The following is a 26443-nucleotide window of genomic DNA, read 5'->3' as shown; positions in this document are numbered from 1 at the left end:
ATCTTTCATAATTTGTCTTTAGTGCTTCATTCATCGTATTTTGTTGACAAAGGGGAAACCTGAAACATTCTCATCATCTGTCTTTGTAAAAGCTTCCATTCCATGTTATTGTTGTTATTTTTCTCTCCAGTTTCAAGCAGCAACAATTGCATTAAGAACAACATTTGAAAATTGGCAACGATAATATCAGTAGGAGTGAGATTTCACAAATAACTTATTACAGAATGGAATAAAATAAAGTAACGAAATCAACGAGAAAACGTCAGGGGAAGTCATGTGGTTTAAGAATTTCTGGCAAGTTGGGTGGGGTCATGGGGTCATTTGAATTGATTGTTTATATGACCTCATAGTTGTCTTACCCAGAGAGGTGGGCATGTATGGGAATCCCCGTGGTCAATTTCAATGGACAACACTCTTCAACAGTCGTAACGTCACTTCCTTCCTAATGACGCATGGTAACACTGGCTCTAAACTATCAGAACAATGGCGGACGCCGTATGAAATATTTCGGAGAGCATAAAAGCGTATCCAGAGGGAAAAAAGAGATAAATTTGATCATGTTTTGACTTTTACACATTCTGATCACAAGGCATATGAAAAGTTCTAGCCAGCATGAAGAATAAAAAGTAATGATTTTTTTTTGTTTAGAACCAAGATGGCCGCCGTTGCCAGGCAGCTTGACATCAGACTACTGAATCCAATTGGTCAGCAGATAAAATTTCAGGGGACAATTTCTGGGAGAGATCAAAAATCACAAATCTACTTACACAGCCCTGCTTGGTGGCATCAGTCAATGCAATCAGGTGGTTATGGAGCTGTTGACTAAGGCATGGGAAGGTCTAATTTTAAGAGGATCGAAAACCGGTTTTTGTTGAATTTGTTTTGGATCTGGGAAAGAATCCCACCCCTGCTTACCAAAGTGTAAAAGGCAATACATTGATATAATGTAGTACGGGTTTCAAGAGAAACAAAGATGTGTGAGATCTTGTCCGTTTTATAACAATAATTATCCGTGTACACCATAGCAAACGCTCCACCTGCTACAAGTTTATGGAAGGAAAATTTCAATCAACTAAACATTTAAAACTAAATTAAATAAATATTAATTACAACCAAGTTTTAACAAGCTAACTAAAGTAGCATAATAGTGATAATAAATAGCGAGAATAAATAAATTGGCTAAATAATTAAAATTTAAAAAGTAACACAAATTACAACCATTCTACATTCTATGCACTGCCTGCCATACACGGACAAAAAAATACTGGAAATTTTTTATTTAAATCGTTGGTTGACTACATGACCCAATTTGTCAAAAAGTATCAAACAAAAGTCTTCATAGAAGTCTCAGGTTTGAGTCTTTTGGGCAAGTTGGGGTGGGGGGGGGGGGGTCATCTGAACAGATCAATAATTAAAGTAAACATGTTTTATTTTTATTTTTGGTGGGGTGGGGGGGGGGAGCTAGAATTAATAAAAAGGTATTTTTAATATTGTACGGCGGTATAGCATTTCAGAACAGAGTTAAGTAGAAATAGCAACAGGATGCGATTTTTGTAAACCAGATATAATAACGAATCAAAAGATATAACAACACAATCCACACTATTTTAAATAAATCATAAATAGGAAATTATCACAAAACGTTACAATATTTCTTAAAGCTATCAATATCATAACAAAACATAAAATCATTTTACTCACTGTCCACCATTTCATAGTATTTACAAGCCAAATGAGCACATTGTATGAATGAAAACACAACTCTAAATCTTTAACGACAATTGAAATTCTGCAATATAAATCTGAAGAAGCATAGTGAATTTGTTTGTTTTGTTTTTAAGGGTTTTAAAGCGCTTGCAACACATTAAGGTCATATCAGCGCCAGTAAAAGGGAAGAAAATGGATTAGTAAAAAGTTCTAGGATTACAATAAAAACACCCAAGAAAAGGTAAGACAAAGGGGAATTGGTTCAAATTGGAAACAGATGTAGATTCCAAGAGCATACCATCAAAGTACTTAGTTTGAGATCACCTAAAAGTCTCATCCAGACACAAGCACAGGTCCCCACTAAGAGGAATACACTCAAATGTTTACAAATCATATATAATATGTAAACAAAACATAATACAAAGAGATGATTTACAAGTTTTTAAAAATATCATCTTCCAAAACTTACTATACATTTGACTGTTTCCTTCCCAGCTAGGGTATCCGGCCAGTGCCAGGACAAAACCAAGTAATTTCACACCAAGACAAAGACAGAGAGCATGTTGGAAAACAGATATATAGGGGGATAGAAGACACAGTAAGTACCTCCTTGTCCATTGTGGAAGGTCAGGAACCCTTACCAGGACACAGGGGGATAGAAGACACAGTAAGTGCCTCCCTGTCCACTATGGGAGGTCAGGAATCCCACCCAGCTGTCCAAAATTGGGATTGCAACTTGGCTCATTTGGGTTGCTTCCTCATTCAACTACAAATTATGAATTTTGATAAAAGGGTAAAGGACAAGTCTTGGTCAAATATAGAAATGAAACAAGATAAAATGGACAAACAATAAATAAAGATGCTATACGAAATGTCCTCATACACACAATAAATAAATACGGTATAATAAATGTTTGTTTTGTTTGTTTTTGAGGGTTTTACGGCGCTTGCAACACATTAAGGTCATATCAGCGCCAGTAAAAAGGAAGAAATGAGATAGTAAAAAGTTATAGAATTCAATTAAAGCACCCAAGAAAAAGTAAGATAAAGGGGAATTTGTTCAAATAGGAAATAGATGTAGATTCCAAGAGCACACCATCAAAGTACTTAGGTTGAGATCACCTAAAAGTCTCATCCAGACACAAGCACAGGTCCCCACTAAGAGGAATACACTCAAATGTTAACAAATCAAATATAATATGTAAATAAAACATAATACAGTACATAACATAGAGATGATTTACAAGGAAAAAAATATCATCTCCCAAAGCAATAACTATACATTCGACTGTTTCCCTCTCAACCAAGGACTCCGACCAAGGTTAGGACAAAACCAAGCAATCTCACTCCAAGACAAAGACAGAAAGCAAGTTGGAAAACAGATATAAGGGGATAGAAGACACAGTATGTACCTCCCTGCCCGCTATGGGAGGTCAGGATCCCCACCCAGGTATAATAAATGTCGTCATACACACAATAAATAAAGATGGTATACGAAATGTCGTCATACACACAAAAACTTGGTGATAAAATCAACAAATGTCAGATCTTTTAAATAACCAATGATATGCATTAGTAACAACATATGTGACCCACATTCCCAAATGGTGTTGTGACCCACATTCCCAAACGGTGTGACCCACATTCCCAAACGGTGCGACTCACATTCCCAAACAGTGTGACTCACATTCCTAAACGGTGTAACCCACATTCCTAAACTGTGTTATGACCCACATTCCCAAAACGGTGTGACTCACATTCCAAAACAGTGTGACCCACATTCCTAAACGGTGCGACTCACATTCCCAAACTGTGTTATGACCCACATTCCCAAAACGGTGTGACTCACATTCCCAAACGGTGCGACCCACATTCTCCAACGGTTTTATAACCCACATTCCCAAAACGGTGTGACTCACATTCCCAAACAGTGTGACCCACATTCCTAAACGGTGTAACCCACATTCCCAAACAGTATGACCCAGATTCCTAAACGGTGTAACCCACATTCCCAAACTGTGTTATGACCCACATTCCCAAAACGGTGTGACTCACATTCCCAAACGGTGCGACCCACATTCCCACACACTACAATGTCTGACTGAGATTGATCCAGAAGATTTAATTTGCGTTTAAAAAATATAAAAATTTTTCAAGTATTTTATTGAGTGGATTAAATATAATTCCACTCCACGCATAAAAGTGAAACTTTTATATTTCTGACCATTTCAACTAAATTCACTTAATTCAAATCAGTTTCACTCGACATAAAACCGTTTTGAGATTGCTGGTCACACATTGCAAGAGTTCAGGTTGTCTTAGGTCACAATATTACTTGTCCTCTCTATATGGTGAGTGTCACGGTGAAACGGATGTCGAAAAATTAAGAGCCAAAAACGAGTAAAAATATAAAAAGAAAAAAAATGCATTTCACATTATAATTCCTTTTTTTAAAATCAAGCCATAAAAATTTAGCTCTAATGTTATAATTTAGGCCATAAATTAAATTTTCATCTCCAAATTTTCCCTGACATGACACCAGATAGAGGAGGCGGGTCACAAATAAACCATTAAAAAAAAAATATCAAAACAAATATTTACAGAATGTTAACAATTTTTTGTTATTCACTTTGTTATGTCTAGAACTGTTAACATGTTTCATGACGTTGTAACCTGTAGCTGACATCATATGGGATCAAAACAGGCGAACACCTCTACAAGAAATGGAATGCAATATAAACAGGATTTCATGTGATTTCAAAAAAAATATCTAAAAATAAAACATTAAATAATTCAATAACAATAGCAATAATAATAATAATAATAATAACAATAATAATAATAATAATAATAATAATAATAATAATAATAATAATAATAATAATAATAATAATAATAATAATAATAATGTTGATGATTATTAATATTCTAAAAGCACAACAGAGTTTTATTAAAAAAAAAAAAGAAATAACCATATAAGGTCATCGTACCAACAAAACTAAATAACAAGCGGTCATTCATTCAAAACATCAACGCGTGGTCTTTCTCATATATCGTGTTCTGAAATCGATCTGCTTTTTGTTCAGATTTTAAAAATAAATATTGTCATTTTATAATGTAAAACAGTTCTCTTGATATTGGGATACAACCTCCGTCCTTGTCACGGGCAAAAAACAAAAAATGTTTTAAATCTGACTACTGTAAAATACAGAATATAAACACAAAGAATATTTGATCTGTAATATCAATAGTATGCAGTTGCGTATAATGCTTGCAAGCCCTGGCTGGCAAATAATTCATAAATAGAATGGTTACATGCAAACACAGTGAAATAATTTATTCGAGATAGTGTTGTGAGACCTGGTCAGCTTTCTTGCTGGCCAATAAATTAAAAAACAAAACAAAGACATAACAAAACTAAAAGAAACACAAAGTCTTTAAAGGCCAATTGCAATCATTAGACTGACAGCTAAAAAAACAGCTTAGCAAATCTAAGAAAATTCATTCAACAATTATTAAAAACACCGGATTTCTCTTGTAATATTCTTTTTCTCCCCATATATCATGTTCTATAAAAAAGTCCCAAACAACCTGAAAAATGTTGACAATATGAGATGAAGAAAAAAAAAAGTGGCTCGAATTCCCATTGTCTCAGTAGCAACATTATCGGTAACAACCATATTCTGTTTTATAGAAGGTCCATGAGTCATAGAAAATTTTAGGGAGGAGGGGAATCGGAAGTCAATATCGAAGTGTGCAGGAAGACTTTCCAATGTATCGTGACACACATGCACACAAAACCACAAAGTCAAAAATTCAATAGGTATTCCAGATCAAAATGAATTTGATTTCTAATGCGACAAGCTTATCTTTTTAATAAATAAACTTCCCAGCCATAGAGCACATTCCAAATAATTGTATTTTCTTAAATTGTAATATTGGGCTTAGGAGGATAAACATTTGGGGGAAAAGGGAGTGGGGGGGGGGGGGGGGGTATCAAATTAAAGAGGAACACAAGTATAAAATAGAATACAGTATTGTCATCTTCAAATTGTCGTATATTGGAAAAGCAAATTTAACAGGAGAGCCAAAAAAAAAAAACGTTTGCTCCGGTTTCTTTTACTCTATCAAGTCATATTATCTCTTATTTCTGTAATAAAACATTTATTGACTTAAGAGTTGCGAAACCTGAATAGAAAAATGCCAGTTTGGCTCAAGAAGATTTCATTACAGTGTCTATAACTCAGCCTGACCCAATTACCAATATATGCGATCCTTTCTCCGATATGCGACCCTTTCTCTGATGACAGTGGAGTAGAAAATGCTGCATGAGAAATAACAAATAATTTTAAAAATTTATATTTGAACCCACAGAATGGAATAAATTCCACATCTCCTTTACAAACCAATCCTTAGAAAACACCACAGAATGGAATAAATTCCACATCTCCTTTACAAACCAATCGTTAGAAAACACCACAGAATGGAATAAATTCCACATCTCCTTTACAAACCAATCGTTAGAAAACACCACAGAATGGAATAAATTCCACATCTCCTTTACAAACCAATCGTTAGAAAACACCACAGAATGGAATAAATTCCACATCTCATTTACAAACCAATGGTTAGAAAACACCACAGAATGGAATGTCCAAATTCCACATCTCCTTTACAAACCAATGGTTAGAAAACACCGTTGTAGAAAGCTGTTGCTGTCGTGGAATAGTCGATGGGCAATTCCTTCCCAGCGGCCATGGCCCCCAAAGACGTGGCACCGACACTTGCATCGACCTTCAGACGGTACAGCGTTACTTCTTTAATTCCAGTCACGTTCTTTCGGGATTTCATTTCCTCGATAAAACCTGAAAAGGAGTTGTAAAAATCATTCCAGGTTTTTCGATAAATTTTTTTTTGGTAGATAATTCAGACATCAGGTGTCAATATATTTGTGCTACAGTTCCTCAAATTGGTAATATGTCAGTGTGAAGAAGATGACGAAATGATAAGAATTGGGTTTTTATATTTTTCCCACTTCCGATAAAGAAGTTGAGGTGGTGGAAATGAGGATGTTGAGATGGATACTTGGCTAAACAAGAAAAGATAAAGTGAGAAATGAACGAATTCGAAGGTTGACTGAAGTGAAGAATGTATCAATAAAGATGAGAGAAGATAGATTGAAATGGTTCGGACATGTAAAGAGACGAGGGAGTACGTGGGAAGGAAAGTATTGGATATACAAGGTAAGACAAATGGGAATTGGTTCAAATAGGGAACAGATGTAGATTCCAAGAGCACATTATCAAAGTACTTAGTTTGGGATCACCTAAATGTCTCATCCTGACGTAAGCGCAGGTCCCCACTAAGAAAATGTTTACAAATCCTAAATAACATGTAAACAAAACATAATACAGTGCATAACAGAGAGATGATTTACAAAGAAAAAAATATCATCTCCCAAAACTAACTAAACATTTGACTGTTTTCCTCTCAGCTAGGGCCAGGACAAAATCAAGTAATGTCATTCTAAGACAAAGACAGAAAGTAAGTTGTAAAATAGATATAGGGGGGATAGAAGACACAGCATGTACCTCCCTGCCCACTATGGGAGGTCAGGAACCCCACCCAGATATACAATTGGTGGGAAAGAGAAAAAAAGGGACGCCCAAAGACTAGATAGTTGAATAGGGTAAAGGAAGATATGAAAGAACTGGGCCTGGAGGAAGATGATGCTCTAAACTGAGATGCATGGAGATGTGGCATTCATTATGACAATCCTGAGAAATACCTGATAAGCTGAATGAAGAAGAATATGATTTTATAATATTTTAAAATCTAATTATGCCCCTTCCATTATGGGGAAAACCCAATTTAACTACAGCAAAATAGCAAAATATTACAAGGCATCCCTATTCTCCTTTGGAAAAAACAACAACTTCTTTTCCCTCTGACACATTTCCCGCTGTCCTAAAAATAGATTATGACCTGTAAGGATATCCAGCTCATAAATACAACTTTTAATGTAAAATCTTTAACTTGAAAACAATGATTGTAAGAATAATATATTTGACAGGCAGGAAATAGTAGTATAGATGAGGTCATTGAAGGGAACTAGTAATACGATCCTTGAATCCCTGTGTTTGAAATTTTGAACTCATTCCCAATGCGCAGTCACAAGGTTGCACAACAACATTTGGAACTTGTTGGAAATTCCCAATTCTGGTGTTAAAGAATCTTATCATAATATATCGTTTATTTACCTGGCTCTAAAAGCTCCCAGCTTTTGAAAACAGATCCAACACATACAATGGGAACACCCCCTTTCCTCTCCTTAAGGGCCTGTGTAAAAGATAAAATTGATGACAGAAATTCTACTGCTATAAATAACACACGCATAGTCTACCCCTAAAATGACGAATTTTCTTTTTCTAATTAAAAAACATTTAAAAAGATATTCAAATTATACAATTTGTCAATTGCACAATCTTGACAATCTGACATCACAAACTGCTCTCAAATGTTTTCATAAACTTGATGCCATTTTGCTTCACCATCTCTGGGTAGAATAATACAAGACACACAACAAAGTCAAATTTTATATGTTGAGTTTGTCATAAGATATAAAAACATAATAATATAACAGAAAAGTGAGTGGAGCAGGCACTTATGTTGATAATAACAAGAAATGAAGTAGGAAAGTGCCAGACGACAACAGAGAATAAAAATTTTGTGGCAGCGATGGGGTCTCGAACCCGTGACCTTACTGGCACGACAACTCTGCCTGGCCGGGGAGATCGTGACTCTACCGTATGAGCTATCCACAACTGGTGGTAGAGTCACGACTTGTCACACCAGTAAGGTTGCGGGTTCGAGCCCCCATCGTCGCCGCAAAATTTTTATTCTCTGTTGTCTTCTGGCACTTTCCTACTCACTTTTTTTCTTGTTAATAATATCACAGCATTCTGATAAAGTTTTCAAAGTATCCAATTCTTGCTACTCTTGATTTCATTATCCAGTCTTCCCTTACCTCACTCATCTTGGCAGCAACAGCAGAGAGATGCTTGGCCAGATACCGTCCTGCGTCTTGAAATATCAAACAGATCAGGGGATCTTTGGTTTTTATCGCCTCTGGAATTAAAGATTTTTAAAAATCATAAAGAAAAACATCCCAGAACAAAGTTTGCTGATCGTGGTTTTGCATTTTCAGCTCCCATCGTATGGATTTCTTTACCACTAAAACCAAGAAAATATGAAAGTCTACCAGTCTTCCAAAGACATCTACAAACAATTCTTTTTCATTCTGTTTACCGTGGTTTTATGTGCACTTCGAACAAGATAAGTGTGTGACTGTTGTGGTGATTTTGTAGTGGAATGAACTTGTATTCTACCAAAAAAACTATTGATTTACAGGAGAAAAAAAATATCATCTGCCAAAACAATAACTATACATTCGACTGTTTCCCTCCCAGCCAAGGACTCCGGCCAGGGTCAGGACAAAAGTAACCTCATTCCAAAACAAAGACATAGCATGTTGGAAAACATATATAGGGGGATAGAAGACACAGTAAGTTCCTCCCTGCCCACTATGGGATATCAGGAATCCAACCCAGGTAAAAGTCTTTTTGTCTAATCTACAAACCAGCCACATACCTACTTACTAATCGGAATCAAGAGATAGACATGCAAGATACATAATTATGTCATGGATTTTACAATTGAAACTTACATTTATTTCTCCTTATTCCAGAATATTCATTTTTAGTTTTTTTTTAAAGGAGATACAATTATAAACAACAATTAAGAAAACAACATATGCACATAGACACATTAAATCTAGGTGTACACAATGTTTAAGAAAAGACAAAATCCTAATAAATTTTTCAGAAACTGTGCAATTTAAGTCATCTACCCAATGTATAAGTGATGTTATTACCTTCCGCCAGACTTTTACAACATCCAGCAAACTTGGTCTTATTAAAGTCTTTGTACAAGTGATCGAGCAGGCCACTGCGTTCTTGGATCTGGGAAAATATTAGATTTAAAATTTGCTTGATCAATAAAATGCACCCAGACATTTGTGTCCAAAAACCTAACAATGACTATGCTATCGTACACTAACAAATTAATTTTTGGTCTGTTTAATACTTACTTATCCGAACCAGCGACCACCTGAGCTCTAGCCCTTCGGTCTTGTGCCATGACGTAGAAGTTAGACGTCTTTTGTGGTTGTTCCAGGTGACTATAAAGTGTGGTCTGCTTCATAAAAGGTGATAAATGGGACCTTTCAACACTCACAGGTCGTTTAAGCGCCTGTTTCTCAATTTTATTGGAGTTTTTGGGGCCTTTTATTTGTTCAACCCATACAGGATGGTGCTGTTCTATCATGACTGTTTATGTGTAAAATCGTTGTGTTAAAATCTATAAGACCATATATCACCAATCACATCAAACTGGTATATTATGTCAGGATCAACAGGTGCAATAAAGGGATTTTAACATTAAAAAGAACAAATATGTGGAATTTCAGTTTTGTAAACTTGGGACATTATATTCGTTCTGATCAATAACACAAACTTAATTTGCATCTCTATTTTGGACTATAAATTAAATTTTCAAGCTCAAATTCATTCTGACATTAATACCACTTTATAGGGTCGAGTCACATAAAAGACAACTAGTTCATTATCTTAGATTTTTACTGTGATATAGCCCCAACCCATCCTGCTATATTCTCGCATTGGTCTTACATAAGTTTTGTAACATTTTTCTTTGATTTATTTCTTAGTATCATCATATTTTTACTTAAAAACCAAAGAGCATATGACTTGCTAACCGTGTGTATATTCTAAATGTTTATAGTATTTCAGTAGAAAATTTATGTGTACCAAAGCATCTATTACCCTGTTCTGGTTTATAATGATTATTATATTGAATTCAAGCACGCCCATTGATTTGTGTGTAAATTCTAACCAGAAGTTGACATGAATCTTACCTTGAAATAATCATAAATGACTTTCCTGACAGTTTCTACCGAGTGTTTAGAAGGATGAATCTCATCGTCGTGATCGAAAACGGACTTTACAGCCTTCAACACAATCCAGCAAGCTGAATCAACAAATTTACACAAAGTTGTAAAAAATTATTTAAAAAAAACAAAAACAGAAAAGAACTTGAGCTTTTATATAGCACAATATCAACTAAACGTGCTCAGAGCACTTTACAAAGGACCCTTGACCAACAGCAACACGTAACATGTAGAATAAGACATGGCGCCTGTTAGGCGATATTACAATTTTCCAACAGAGACAACGCTGCTTAACGGCCAGGTACTCATTTTACACCTGAGCATGGTGAGAGAATATGAGTAAACAGCCTTTTCCAAGGACTCAACAATGAGTCGAGCGAGGCTTTGAACCCAGGACCGTCCGATCCGAAAGCGAGTGTCATACCACTAGACCACATAGCCGCAAAAAAAAAAAAGAATTGATGGAACGAGACCACTATGTCTAAGGAGATCAATTTTTTTTTAAAAATACAAAATTAGAACAATGTATTATCCCTGAAAATAATAGAAACTGTTTAAATTTCTAAATTAAGATAAGGTTTTTGTATAGATGGTTCATGTTATGTCATTTGGCAATACGATACAAAATTATTTGTGCAAATTAGACAATATGCACAAGAAATACATACACACAACACAGGACACAATATTATATAAGTATAAGTCATAATGCTTTGTTTTGCTTTTTTTCATCAAATTGGGATACCATAGGAGATGATAATTTGACATCTTAGCTCTTCAATAGATTGAGTTTTAACTCAATTACAATAAATACATTCAATAGTAGCTTCTGAGTAACTTATTATAGGGTAACTGTGCCCCATCGTTTGTTTGGTGGGTGTTTTGTGTGTGTGTGTGTGTAAGTTACATTCTTTGATGCCAGGGAAACAACTGCAAAAAGCCAGAGAAAATGTTTAATTCTCATAGAATCCACAAAGACCTCATTTGTCAGTACCGATATATCTCGAAATAGGTTCTATGCCAGCTTCAGGCACCATTTTCTCAGCTTCTCATTTCCATAGATGTTCTGGTTAGACCAGAATTGTTTGCTATTAATTGTTTAGTACTGCTTGGTGCTGAGTTGTCACTCTTTGTCAGTTTTTGCCACTCGTTATTTTATTTTTATCATTTGCTGTTATTTGTAATTCTGTCCATTGTCGTCATTGTTATTGTTATTTATAATGTGAACAAACGTAAGATTTCCGTGCCTTTATGAGCATTAGTAGAATCATTCAACATTTTTGGTCAGTTTCTTAACAGTGAAGGTTCTAACCCACTTCAAAACTAACGACTATATTTTAACTGTATATTTTAAGATTTTTTTTGTATACATTCTTGGAAGTTTTGGGTTGTTACCCACCTTATTTTCTAAACTGGATTGTCTTGGTTAAACTTTCGACTTAACGCACCAAATTAATAGCCTCCTACATTGAAAATAGTTTATGTTTGGCTCTCTATATAAAATGACTGAATGAAATTAAGCTCAAAGCATTCAGAAATAGGTGCAGAAATATATATCACGCACTAATTGATGTAATTTTGGTAACTCTGAACAACTTATTCTGTGTCGCATCACATAAATGTAAAACAGAGGACAGTGAAAAAGTTATTTAAATTCTTAAACAAACTCATATTTCGATAACTAAAAAAATAATAAAAAGGAATATAATGATCTTTAAAAATGCAAAGTTCTGATTTTGTTAACGAATATTTCAAAAAATCTAAAAAACAACAGGAACTAATAAAATAATCTATTGACTGACTGCACTTTAACAAAAAATAAAAATATCAATGGAATAATTAACAATTAAGGTAGAGAGAATAAAAAAGTAGAAAATGTCAACAAGCAAGGGCTGGGAGTAAGCAGGAATGTTTGCGAATATAAATTGGGAGATGGCGGCGAGGATTCTGTCAGAAAGCATCAAATCTCAACTCATCGTATTTCATTTTCATCCACGGCTATGTCAAGGAAAACGGGATGTCTAGAATATAATACAAGGCTAAAAGGTGACAAAATAGCTCAACGGTCAGTGACATGACCGGATGTCTGATTCAATATAAGATTGTTTGATGTAGCCCCGAGTCAGGATATTGGCAAAAAAATGTGAGACATAAAATAAAAAAAAATAAAAAAAAAGAATTATAATTAACTTTATTCATCCCCAAGGGGAAATTTGTCTTTAGGGTCTATTCCAAGGGAAGACTGGAATAACCCAGGTGTCAGCCGCAGAGCAGCGCCGCAACGTGAGCTAGGGCGAGGTGACTTGCTCAAGGCCACATAGCGCAGCAGCTGGTGATTGAATTCCGTACCTTTCGGGTACAAAGCAAAGACTGTACCTCTGAGCCACGCTGCCCCTAATGTGACATGTGACACTTGTCATGGAAAACGAAGACATCTCTAATAGTAACGACAAGAAATGAAGCGAATAGAAAAGTGCCAGAAAACAATAGAGAACAAAATCTTCATGGGGGATGGGGGCTTGAACCCACGACTCTACTGTTATGACAACTCCCTGCTTAACCGCGAGGGGGTAGATCTACAGTCGATGCCATCCAACACTCAAAGAGATGTAGAGCTACTCTCTCAGCCAGGCGGAGTTGTCATGACTGTAGGATCATGGGTTTGAACCCCCATCCCCAGCATTGAGCTCCCCCCCCCCCCCCATAGCCCTAAAATTTTTATTCTCTATTGTCTTCTGGCACTTTTCTACTCACTTCATAAAATACTTCATTTTTTGGTATAATCAACATAAGTGCCTGCTCCACTCAACTTTTAGGTCATTTCAGCACCAGTAAAAAGGAAGAAAATGGGAAAGCAAAATATTCTAGATTTACAATTGAAAGCGCACACAAGAGAAAGTAAGACAAAGGGGTGGTTAATATATGGGAACAGATGTAGATTCTAGATTCCAAGAGCACACCATCAGTGTTCTTAGTTTGAGATCACCTTAATGTCTCATCCAGGAACAAGCACAGAATTTCACTAAGAGGAATAAACTCAAATGTTTATAACCCGTTATAAATTCAAAACAAAACAAAAACACAAAATAATAAATAGAGGTGCCCAAATGAGTCAATAAAATGGAAATAAAGATAAAGGGAGTAAATCTGACTCATGCATGAACAACACAAAACTAACGACGTTTCGGCCCTTGGTCTTTATCAAGTAAACACAGCAGAGAGAGGATTTACAAGAAAAAAAACCCAAAAACATCTCCTTAAAATTATAACTCTGCATTGGACTGTTCTCCTCCAAGCCAAGGACTTGGGCCAGGGCCAGGACAAAACCAAGTAATTCAATTCCAAGACAAAGACAGACATCAACTCGGAAATTTGTTTGTTTTTTAGGTGTTTAACAGCGCTTTCGACACTATTTAGGTCATTTAAGCGCCTGTTTCCGTCTTTTTTCAATTGTTATCGGCCTTGAGGGGCCATAGCTGCTCAAAACGTGTACTGTTGTAATAAAATTTTTATAAAATCATAAGAGTTACATGTTTGTTGTTTAAAAATATTATTTACAATTTCTGCAGGAGTTCACATTCCTGCAGATACTTTAAAATTGTAAGCAACTCGGCAAACAGATGAAGGGGGATAGAAGACACAGCCAGGGACCTCCGACCCATCATGGTGACTGAGGGGGATACAATTCTATGCAATGGCTAATGGGGTCATCCAAGCCATGCAGCAAACCATGTGACAGATGCATGTTAAGGAAATGGATTATCTAAAACCTTACACCAATACAAAGGGAGAATAAGACCCATTGCCTCGAAACGGTATTATGTCAGGGTAATGTGTAAGAGGAAATTGAATTTGTAGCCAAAATGTGGGACTCGGCCTCAGTTTAAATGTTTTAACGACGGGACTGAATACAGTTTCTTGAAGAGGTAAGCAAAATTGAATAGCTTAAAAAAAACAAAAAAAACCCCCCCAAAAAACAGACCAAAATACCAAACTTGGAACGTTTCAGGCTCAAGACCTTTCTTCAGCAAATAACAAAAACATTTGAAAAGTTACTTATTTTTGTGATTGGTCGAAGAAGGGTTTTGAGCCGTAAACATTTTGTGTTTGGTAATCTGATCTCTGTTGACACTGTTATATTCACGACTGTACAAGACTTTTTACAGTTAACAGCCTCTCGAATTCTCTTCAAGGAAAAAAACAAAAAACAACAAAACCCTAAAATATCAAAAAGTCTGATCATTTTTAGTCTAAAATCAATTTTCGTCATTTGTGTCAGTGCATGACATAATCAGTCGGAAGGTGAAAATTTTGGATTTGCATATTTTTTTTCTCCATTTTCTGAAAGAAGATGGTCCCCAGAGCACTTTAATCTTTATTTGAAGTAAATTGGGTGATTTTTCATGAAGTTATGGGAAAGGTATCCAGCAACTTTTCTCAAATTTCATACTTTTTCATCTTGACAAGCTGTATTTAGAAGTGAAATTAAGCTTTGATATTTCCTGAAGATGTACAAAAAGGGTTGATTTAATCATTTATGACAAAAAACTCATTGACCTTCTAACTAAACTTGGCAATATCTCAGTTCAAACCTTTTCACCATTCGAATGATTATGGCATTTTCAATCCAACAAAATACCGGATTGATGCGGCCAACTACAATGATAATGGGTTATCGTTTTAAAAGGAAAAATATAGATTCAGAATCTTTTTTTAAAATGATATATGAAAGGGGAAAAACATTCTGGAAATATCTGATATTTGATGTGGAAGGAACAGCACAAAACTGCATTAAACATTCTTCTCTTTGCTAATCAAGAAAATATCTTCCATTCTTGGTCAATGATATTCCGAAACAAGACCAAGAATGTGTCCAAAAAAAACATAAACCAATCGTGTAAGCAGAGGTGTGAGGAAATAAGAAGATAAGGTCAAAGGTCAAAGGTCAAATGATAGAACAAGTCACATTTTTTGTAGTCGTCTGTACAAGTGGCTCAGCGTCTACCTGTCTTTTAAAGCGAATGGCACAAAAAAAAACAAAGGGAGTCAGTTTAATCAAATGGTAGCACCATGCAATGTGTCCTCTGCAACAGATATGACAAAGCAATGATTCACATGGCAAAATAGCTGATAGCAAAGTGTTTCTTGTTTAAATATGTGACCCCTCGTCTCAAAACGGGATTAAGTCAGGAATGCTGAAAATTGAATTTGTAGCCAGAAATATGAGACCTGCGATGAGTTTCTATGTTTTATTGAGGAGAATGAATATGATATTTTAGAGTGCTGAATACCAGTGATTCATATTTTTGACTAGTCTAACTATAATTTGACTTTTTAGTATCTGGTTTATCCGGACATAATACCCGTTTTGAGATGTTGGGTCACACATAAGCAATCAATATGTCAACTATAGCTTACTACCATATGAGAGAAGTCACTTTTCTTCACCCTTAAAAAACTATTTGCTGCTGGAAAATGTTTAAATTGCAACGTGATCCAAAACGAATCAAACAACATATTCTTCCCTGCTTGGATTGCTTTTACATCTCACAATTGTTTATCAATAATTTTTTCACCCATTCATCAGCATAAAAATCACAAATAGCATCAATCCTTTGACAACCTGGAGACGTTGGTACTACAGCAAACTTGGGGACCCAAATAATTTTGGGGTTTTGGGAGGGGGGAAACTTTTTTAAAAAATAATTTTGTGGGTTTGGGAGGGGGGAAACTTTTTTTTTTTTCTTTTTAAGTCTCTCCCCTCCCAAACCCCCTACTAGACTTTTTAAAAAAAAAAAAAAGTCTCCCCCCTCCCAAACCCCCAAAATTATTTGGGTCCCCGAGTTTGCGGTAGTACTGATACGTTTAGATATTTGATCTTTGTGTTGTTAATAAGAAGAAATACAGATCAAAGCATTGGCCTAGGTCAGATCTTAAAAACGATGTAGTACATACAGTATTAGAATAGAATAGAAGGTATCGACATCGCTTGATTAGGCCACTGGCCTGTCGCCGAGTCTTTCCAGTCACTGAATGTCTTGTTCACAACAGATCTAATGCATTTCCCTACCTGATCTTGTGATCAGGGGCTAGCCTACACTACACTTTCTCTACGGATCTTTTGATCATAGCTATTTTGTGTGGGAGGCACTTCTACACTATGCACATAACTTAACATCACAGCATCTAATCTTTTCTTGAAAGCATTAACGCTCGGCGTGAAAGCATTGACGCTTGGCATATTGCAGTACATACAGTATCACTGTTACAGGATTCTCACTTTCTCCTCACGTAAAAGTAAAAAATGACAAAATGAAATATAATGTTATTTTATGCTGAATTTGTTTTTGATCTCATCTTTCCACAACTGCACAAAAGGCTGATAATATTTCTCTTTAAAAAGGCCTCCTGATTCGAAATTGTTGACAAAGCGTATCATATTTTGTAAAAAATGAAGGTTTTAACTTTGTTAACTTTCTTGTCTGACCCTCGGAAGGCTTGTTTTCCCCCCACTAAGCGATAAGAGCTGATCTGTGTAACTACTGGTCTAGTGAAGCATTGTGTGGGTTAAGGCAATGTGTCATACTCAAATCCACAAAGTGTAACACAAACCGACCACCTTCTGATAATAGAACACAGACCGTACCTCTGTTCAACACTGCCCCTCCCTATCCCAAATAAGCATCCTGAGAACCCCCCCCCCCCCCCCCCCCCCCCCCCTAGGTGCATGTCATAAGCGATCTCCAAATTTTCAATTAAAGAAATATCACAAAGTTGTAAATATCAACCCTTTTTTAAATTGTGAATATCAACCCTTTGTCAAATTGTGAATATCAACCTTTTGTCAAATTGTGAATATCAACCCTTTGTCAAATTGTGAATATCAACCCTTTGTTAAATTGAGAATACGAGAGATCAAAGACAAATCTGCAGAGTAAAATAAAATTCGTCCTCATCTTTTACTGGTGAAACAAATACTGTTATATTCATTCCAACACAAATTGGAACAAAAACTACACATTTAGACACACAAAAAAAAAGGAAACGTAAGCAAAGCAATTGCAATTTAGCTAAACTAAATCAAATGGTAACAACAAAATAATGATTGACAACTAAAGAGGAAGACATTATACACTTACAATCAGAATATCATTAAAAAAATATATAATAAAAATAATAATAATTTAAAAAAAATATATATATATATATATATCTCAAGAAGTGGTCTAAGGTTGGTCAAACATAGTTACTTGATCACATTTTTCAATTTTACTTTACTATAAAATTGCTGATTTTCAGCTATTTTTAAATTACCGCAATTTGATTGACTACCAAATATAGAAGTATGAAAATGCATCTTCCATGAATAAAGAGTTTTCTAAGATGTCCTCATACGTTCAGATTTTGTGTATAGGGAATGAGATTTGCGGAAGAGTAGCGTCCCTTGATTGGACGTCACCGGTGGAGAAGTTATTTGTAAACAAACCAACTACAAGCCAAGCGCTCCAAATACAAAATTTATTAATCATTTTTCTGTACAAAAACGCATAACGTTGATTATGATATGCATTTTTGTACAGAAATATGAAGAATAAATTTTGTATTTGGAGCGCTTGGATTGTAGTTGGTTTGTTTACAAATAACTTCTCCACCGGTGACATCCAATCAAGGGACGCTACTCTTCCGCTAATCTCATTCCCTATACTTTAAGGCTTACTCTTATTAGGTGTGTTTTGATATAGTTTCCTATTTGATTAAGTCTTATCCAGTGCACATTCTTTATCAAAAGAAGCCGTATGACAGACGCATTTCCAATAAAAACACAATTGATATCTTACAAATGACGCCTCATTTCACATAAGCAAGAAATGACGAGAGCATTTTTCACAAAAGGTGAACATAATTCTAAATCACAAATTTCGTTCCGCATAATAATTTGTTGTTATTTCGTGTATTTTGTTTCATCTTGGCTGCGAACGGCATGCTGCTTTCTTTCCAATTAAGCTGACAATTCTGCTAATCCATTAAATATAAAATTTAAAATTTCACATTTAAAAGTTACTTTTGCAATGCTCTACAATCAAACTTTACAAATATGAAAAGTCATGCCTGAAACATGCCATTCACACATTTCAGAATTTTATCTTTCCCCAGTGCCTGCTCGCAAATTTGTCAAAACTATCTTAACCGTTTTTAATCATGTCAAAATTAAAGTCGGAACTTTCATAACAGCCATTTTGTACCTATTTACTTAATTAAATTGTGATTGGTTGTTGATTTGTTACAATTCAATGTTGCCTCCTGAAATAGGAATTGCTAGAGATATACATTGCCCACTTAGTCAAGTGACCGGTTATTCTTTTGTTTCCTTTCTTTTCCTAATCGATGTTCTTTTTTTTTACCACTTATTCCATAATTAAACATATTGGTATACATGTTCTATACATACAATATATATTATTGATTTTACAGATTTTCATTTGTTAATTGGAAATTCTAATTTAATGTATGATTTCCATCGGTAATTGCCTAAATAAAGCTTTGAATTGAATTGATTTGTAATCACCTGATGACTCATCCCCAAGCATGTGACCCCAACCACCTGATCTTGCCATGGTTCCGTCTTCATTGATAAGCTGACAGTTCGATCCTGTCCCCGCAATCAACACCACGCCTCCTATAAAAGATGAAAAGACACGGTAAAACAGGCAAAGAAATATTGGGAGGTCTGCTTAGATATTTGATCATGTTTTTGTCCCTCAAAAATCATTAAAATGGATAAATAGAGGACAACCCAAAACATTAAAAGTAATGAAGCTTTTCCATGATACTTAAGTCTATAAGATGTGCAAGCCATTTAAAAAGATAGATAGGTAGATTTAATATCCCTTTCTTTCTTCTTCTTCTAGGTTCCATGCCTGGTCCAGGCTTCGGATACTGCATGAATTATCTCTCTCCATTCCTCCCTGTCTCTTGCTTTTTCAAACAGCTCTTGGATTGTTAGGTTGGTGAAGCCCTTCAGTTGGTCTATGAGTGTTTTTCTTTGTCTCCCCCGGGCGCGTTTACCAGGTATTTTTCCACAACTTGCCAGGTATTCATTCTTATCTTTCCTTACTATGTGTCCGAAAAAGGATAGTTGTCGATCCGCTATTAAGGGCATTAGTTTCCCTATCTTTACCAACTGAAAAATCGTTCTAAGAAAAGGAAAATCTAAGCTGCCCAGTCTGTTTATATTATAAGGCAGGGTGTCTGATGTCATAAGCAGCCATGTGCAAGCCAAATATCTTAGTAACAACAAGAGATGAAGTGAGTAGAAAAGTGCCAGAAGACAATAGAGAATAACATTTTTTCACGGCGGTGGTGGGGTTTGAACCCGCGACCTTATTGGTACGACAACTCCGCCTGGCCGGTGAGAGTGTGACTCTACCGTATGAGCTATCCACGAACACAAAAATATTCGTTTCAAACTCAGGTCATTCCTAGAGCTCTCTCTCACCGACTACTGGAGATCGCGGGTTCACCATATAACCATCGCATATATCTTACCCTTGGGTAAAGCCGTAGCCACAGCTGATCTTGTATCGCTGCCAATGAAAATGTGTCTGGCCATGGTTGGGTATTTTTCTTTGATCATTTTCTTGAAAGCCACCTGGGCATCGGCTTCATCTCCTCCGCTGAGACTCAAACCCTAATTGTAATAGAAACAAAATTGTAAGCGATCATAAATTGAATATAAAACCTAACTGGATCAAATGATTTTGATTTTAAGGGCTTTAGAAGGGGGGTGGGGGGGTCCCGATATCTCAGTTGGTAGAGCTATCGGTTCACAAGCAAAGGGACTGAGATCGATCCTGGGTATATTTGAGATTTCTTCTGACCCCCCCCCCCCCCCCCTGGTAGAAGCAATTATTGTTATAGTTTAATATCACAAAACAAAGCATGATAAACTCCAGCTCAGATAACTTTTTTTATGGCTCTGAAGTAATCCTTTATATACTTGAATTTTGGATTGAAATGGTTATTTTTTTAAATGCCATGCCATACTGGTTGTCAAGCCTCTGTATCACCTGAAAAGTAGAAAACGGTAGGGGCTGCCTGAAGGCAGTGATCATAAAAATAAAATACCAACGAAAGAGTGAAAATGGAGAGGCTTCGTATCGGAACAAAACAGACAATGGACGTTTCGGGTACAAACCCTTCGTCAGCACAAACTGTTGTGCTGACGAAGGGTTTGTACCCGAAACGTCTTTTGTCTGTCTTGTTCCCATACGGAGCCTCTCCATTTTCACTCTTTCGTTGGTACTCTGTATCACCTATATGTTACAGTGAATGACATAATCAATCGGATGGTGAAAAGGTTTGAACTGAGATATTGCCAAGTTTAGTTAGAAGGTGAATTTTTAAAAATCAAAAATGAGTTCTTGTCATAAATGATTAAATCAACCCTTTTTGTACATCTTCGGGAAATATCAAAGCTTAATTTCACTTTTAAATATATTTTACAGCTAATCAAGTTGAAAAAGTATGAAATTTGAGAAAAGTTCCCGGATACCTTTCCCATACACCTGACCATAACTTCATGAAAATCACCTGATTTATTTCAAATAAAGATTAAAACCCTCTGGTGAGCATATTCTGTCAGAAAATGAAAAAAAATATGCAAACCCCAAATGTCACCTTCCAACTGATTACGTCATACACTGACACTGACACTGACACACATTATAAACAAAATGCAAGGGCGAGTAATCCATCACTCACGAGGCCTTCCAATGTCGTGTCTGTAGGGAGACCAGCTTTGGTCAGCCCATCTTGTACCATGACATGAATCCTACGCAGACACTCCTCCATACCGATCAACTAAAATATAGAAGAAAAAACAAAAATAAAAACAGTTAAAACCCGCTAAGCGACGACAATATTCACAGCTTAAAAAGGGTTGGTAATATTTCTTTTCCTTTTTAAAAAAAATTCTTTACTTGAAAACTGTGATATTGTTTATAAGATGCACCGAGAGAACTTTTTGTGTCAAGTATTAGTTTTGTGTAAAAGAATCAAATAAATCATGACCTCTATCTGATGGAAAAAAAGTAGTTTATAGTTGCTTTATTTGGTGTAGGGGATGAGGCAGTGCTGCATAGCTTTATGATTTTAAAAATAAATTGAGCTTTTATATAGCGCAATATCCACTTAATGTGCTCAAAGCTCTTTACAAGGAGTCCCTGACCAACAGCATAATGTAACATGTAGAACGAGACATGACACCTGTTAGGCAATATCACAATTGATTTTTCCCCGACAGATACAACGCTGTTAACGGACAGATACTCAAGTTACACCCGAGTACTGTGAGAATGTGAGTCAAGAGCCTTTTCCAAGGACCGAACCAGGCCCAAACTTAGGATCGACCTTCCAATCCGAAAGCAAGACTACACATATGATCTTTGTTGTTTACACTTTCACTTTTTGAGACACTGAGAGGTTACAAACGGTTGAATACCTTTCCATTGGGCTCTCTTGAGACCAAAAAAAAAAAAAAATTAAAGAAAAATGCACGAAGACATAAAATAATATTCAAACACAATGTGACATGACTTATAAATTGTGAGTAATTACACAACTAATGTAAGATACACGTTTTTAAAATTTTAGTCTAGCATAGTTTTTTTAGATTTAAAAAATGCCTTATTATTTTTGGTTGCCAAAATCCTACCACTATACTTGATAAATTCCATTTGAGAATGTAAGCATGAAGATTTCCCCACTCGACTCAAGCATGAATAAGTTCCTGGATATTAGGTGGTGGCAGATATTGTGAACGTGGAAGTACAAAAAAGGATGCCTAACAGGTGGCTTGTACTGTATTTAATAAAAATGTGGCTCCATATGGCCTGCTGGGGGAATAAATGAAACACTGTGAAGCGAATTGAATATGGTAAATCCATGGCAATGTATTATATAAAACGACGGCCAACTCAGGAGGCAAAAATTTATTGAACTTTTACGTAAACACATTGACTGACCCCTTTCTGAGTGATGTGCGGCTATGTGGTCTAGTTGTATGACACTCGCTTTCGGATCGGAAGTACCTGGGTTCGCTCAGCACATAGTTGAGTCCTTGGAGAAGGCTCTTTACTCACATTCTCTCACCGTACTCATGTGTAAAATGAGTGCCCGGCCATTAACAGCGTTGTCTCTGTCCCAAAAATTTGTAATATCGCCTGACAGGCGTCATGTCTCGTCCTACATGTTATGTGTTGCTGTTGGCCAGGGACCCCTTGTAAAGCGCTTTGAGCACGTTTAGTGGATATTGCGCTATATAAAAGCTCAAGTTGAACTCCTGTGAAATGACACGATGTACTTACTTATTTCCATCTAGCAGGTGATTGGATAATATACATGAGGGTTTATAACATCCTGAATTCCGTAAATATACGAAAAATTGGCAACCTTGATAAATGTTTACACGTGACCAATCATCTCAAAACAGTGTATCATGTCAGTGTCCACAAGATGGCAAATAGTGATGTTAAAGTTTATTTGAAAAGAAATGTGAGATTTTACTTAATGTCAATTTTTTAAAAAGACATTACTTTCCTCAATAGAACTATATATACAATTTCATCAAAGTCTAGAAAATTTTAATAAATTAAATTAGGTTCAGGTCATCCAGACATATTACTGTTTAGAGGAGATTGGTTGCATATTATGAAGTTTGTTGGAAAAGAATTATCACAAAAAAAAAAAGAAGACAAACAACAAATGAATAAACAAACTTACATAGTGATTGGTGTCTTCCCCTTCACTGTTTGCCAATATTTTCCCATCGGATCCCATGAGATTGAATTGACTATGGGAGGCTCCCCTGTAGAAAGTTACCATGAGGAGGTATTATTACAATTTAAATCTATTAATGATTTATGAAACGTTCCAACAGCTCAAATGTAAAAATAAATATTTGGAAAAGTGAGTGGAGCAGGCACGTATGTTGATAATAACAAGAAATGAAGTGAGTAGGAGAGTGTCAAAAGACAATAGAGAATAAAATCTTCCTGGGATCGTGGATAGCTCATATGGTAGAGTCACAATCTCCCCGGCCAGGCGGGGTTGTATTAGCAAGGTCACAGGTTCGAACCCCCATCGCTGCCGCAAAGTTTTTATTCTCTGTTGTCTTCTGGCACTTTGCTACTCACTTCATTTCTTGTTAAAAATAACTACTGGAGTGGTAAACTGTGTACAAAGGAATGTATACAACCAACGATCATGTGTATATATTTTCTGCTCATTTATTTTAAACATGAAACTGTTGGGTTACATGGCAATAAATTCAGAAAACTCGACTCAAAAGAAAGTGAATCTGTATTTGGATTTGATTCCCATCCTGACCTTGGAAATGGCTTAAATACTTGTGTTACCCGTCACCTACGATGTTACTAGTGTGCATAAGTGTGAGTGTATATAGATATGTCAATACATTATGTTATGTATGTATTCTATAATATTGTATTGTTATAAATGGGTAAGCAAATGACAAATTGCCAGTATTTTGAGGACAAATTGGGTTGAGCTCAATGAAACCTATATAATTATAAAATGCTTTTCAACACAATTCTAATGATACCAAAATTTTGAATATCAGATGGGCAGAAGAAAAGATATTTTAACTTAAATGTCCTTCTATTTGCCTATATTATTTACTGACAGACCTTGTGACCTGAAACTGTTGCATTTCCGGTAGTAATCACCATTTGGATTTCAAAACTGGCCTAAAATGGCAGCTAGGATATGATTAAGGATTTTGCTGGTGGAATGAATTTCAGGGATGCGGTATACAACATTGCCCTGAATTTAATTTTATTAAACTAGTTAAGATGTTAAATCACGTGCCCTCACTGAAATTTTGATTTACAAATTTCTCATTTTTTAATTATCCAAAGCTAAATTTACCCTATTTTATCCACAATCAAAGATAAACTAAATCGTCACTGACTTAAACATGAACTAGGTAGTTTGATATTTTTTCAAAAATAAACATTAATCATTATGTTTTACATAGATAGGTCTTTAAAAACCATTTTAGGATACCTTACTTTAGATCTAGAATAAACGGTTCCAAAGTTATGACGATTTTACCACTCAAAATTTACTGTTGCAAAATCTGTGACTGAGAATTCCCCCACTGGACAGCCTCTCGATAAGGTGACTACTGATTGAAATGAGACTTTAGCATGGAGAAAAGAGGGTTGGTCACTGGTGGCCAAAATTAATCATACTGCGCTGCCTTCAATCTTGATGAAATTTTACATAGGCATAGACATATGAAATATCTAGATGCATTTTATTTTATTTTTTTGCCATCTCAGTTTTGAAAAAAATTACAAAAGTTTTAAAATGACGTAATTTTGATCAAATTATAATTTTTGACATAATGTGCCGACATTGATTTCTAACACCTTAAAAGAACATAGTGATTTTATGCACCTCCGTTGATGGTGTATCTTAACGGATCGTTTTTATGCACCTCCGTTACGCATGAGCATTCCATGTGATTCATCAGCGATGCTGAAAATAAGATGAGAAGCCTCTTTTTTCTTTGGGTCTATTTTTACACCTGTCCCATCCTTAATTTTGTTTATTCATCTTAACTACTCCATTCATACATATCTTATTCGTCCTTAGTGCTTTATTCATCGTGGAAACCCGAAATGTCCACAGTATCTAATAAATTGGAGCTTACAATTCAACACTTGTCGTTATTTTTTCCTTCGAACTTCAAGCAGCAACATTTTCGTTAATTAATCAGCATTGCCAACGGAGGTGCATAAAAACGGTGCATAATTTTATACCTCCATTGGAGATGCATAAAAACGGTGCATTTTTGTACACCTCCAACGGATGTGCATAAAAACGCCACCTTAAAAGAAAGCTTGATTTTGATCTCTGCTTTTTAAAATGATACCAGAGCCGTTCAGATACTTTGAAAAATAATGCAACAGTGGTTTATTTGAAATTGTGTTCTTCAAACTTTAACCCAAACTAGCGCTTCATACTTTTCCAATGTCTAATCGGCCCTTGTCTACAGGATGGAATCAGACTACATAAATAAAACATGAACAACACCAAACGACAGGGTAGTGCCTGAAGCAAATAAGACAAATTTCATAAATCATTAAAAATCCATCCATGTCCATAAACAAAAAAAATCTATGGAACCTTTTCTGAGACTCATCGCCACCACAAAAAGTCCAAAAAAAAAATATTAAAAAATCAGGTCACAGTCACAGCCATTAGTAATAGGCCATTTATCTTCTCACTGCTGGAGTGCCAAATGGACGTTTACCAAAGTACACTAAGACCACTAGCTAGGCGTCTAGCTAGAGTAAGAATAAGTGAATAAGTATGGCAGACAAATAGTAATTTAAATTTTAATAAAATAAAGTTCATTGGGGAAAAAAAATTGTAATTGTATACCCCTCAATTCCTCCATAATATAAGTTTTCAGCCATCGACTCAAAATATTGACACTAAAGAAATAAGTAATGATATTTGAAAAAATGGCGTTCAGTTCTGTTTCTGAGCCTTCCTTTGAAAGTCTAGGTCCGGCTTTATTTTTTGACTTTTTCGTGACACATAGCAATACGAAACCGAAACAAAGTGGGCGGAAACCAAACATTTGGCTAAAATTAGTAGCACTATCATGTGACATCTTTT

At 35.6% G+C, this 26443-nt stretch overlaps 1 protein-coding gene across 1 annotated transcript in view; it reads right to left on the bottom strand.

Annotated features, from left to right (window-relative positions):
• The window catches only part of LOC144966086 (N-acetyl-D-glucosamine kinase-like), a 27745-nt gene extending 1360 nt beyond the window's left edge, over positions 1-26385 (bottom strand). The window contains exons 1-10 of the mRNA XM_078902147.1: positions 26204-26385; positions 23513-23597; positions 21494-21592; positions 20279-20420; positions 19299-19409; positions 10700-10812; positions 9641-9728; positions 8735-8835; positions 7968-8046; positions 1-6572 (exon numbers count right to left, since the gene is read on the bottom strand). The exon at positions 1-6572 is cut by the window's left edge and continues 1360 nt beyond it. Of these exons, the coding sequence (XP_078758273.1) occupies positions 6394-6572; positions 7968-8046; positions 8735-8835; positions 9641-9728; positions 10700-10812; positions 19299-19409; positions 20279-20420; positions 21494-21592; positions 23513-23597; positions 26204-26238 (1032 nt within the window). The 5' untranslated portion in view covers positions 26239-26385 and the 3' untranslated portion in view covers positions 1-6393. The remainder of the gene's footprint in view (positions 6573-7967; positions 8047-8734; positions 8836-9640; positions 9729-10699; positions 10813-19298; positions 19410-20278; positions 20421-21493; positions 21593-23512; positions 23598-26203) is intronic.
• Positions 26386-26443: the final 58 nt, after the last annotated feature.

This window comes from Berghia stephanieae, chromosome 2, assembly GCF_034508935.2.
Source record: "Berghia stephanieae isolate SIO BIC M18660-M18661 chromosome 2, UCSD_Bste_1.3, whole genome shotgun sequence".
In the NCBI taxonomy this organism is placed as follows: Eukaryota; Metazoa; Mollusca; class Gastropoda; order Nudibranchia; family Aeolidiidae; genus Berghia; species Berghia stephanieae.
The sequence above is the reverse complement of the archived record's forward strand: the minus strand, read 5'-3'. Positions and strand labels throughout refer to the sequence as shown.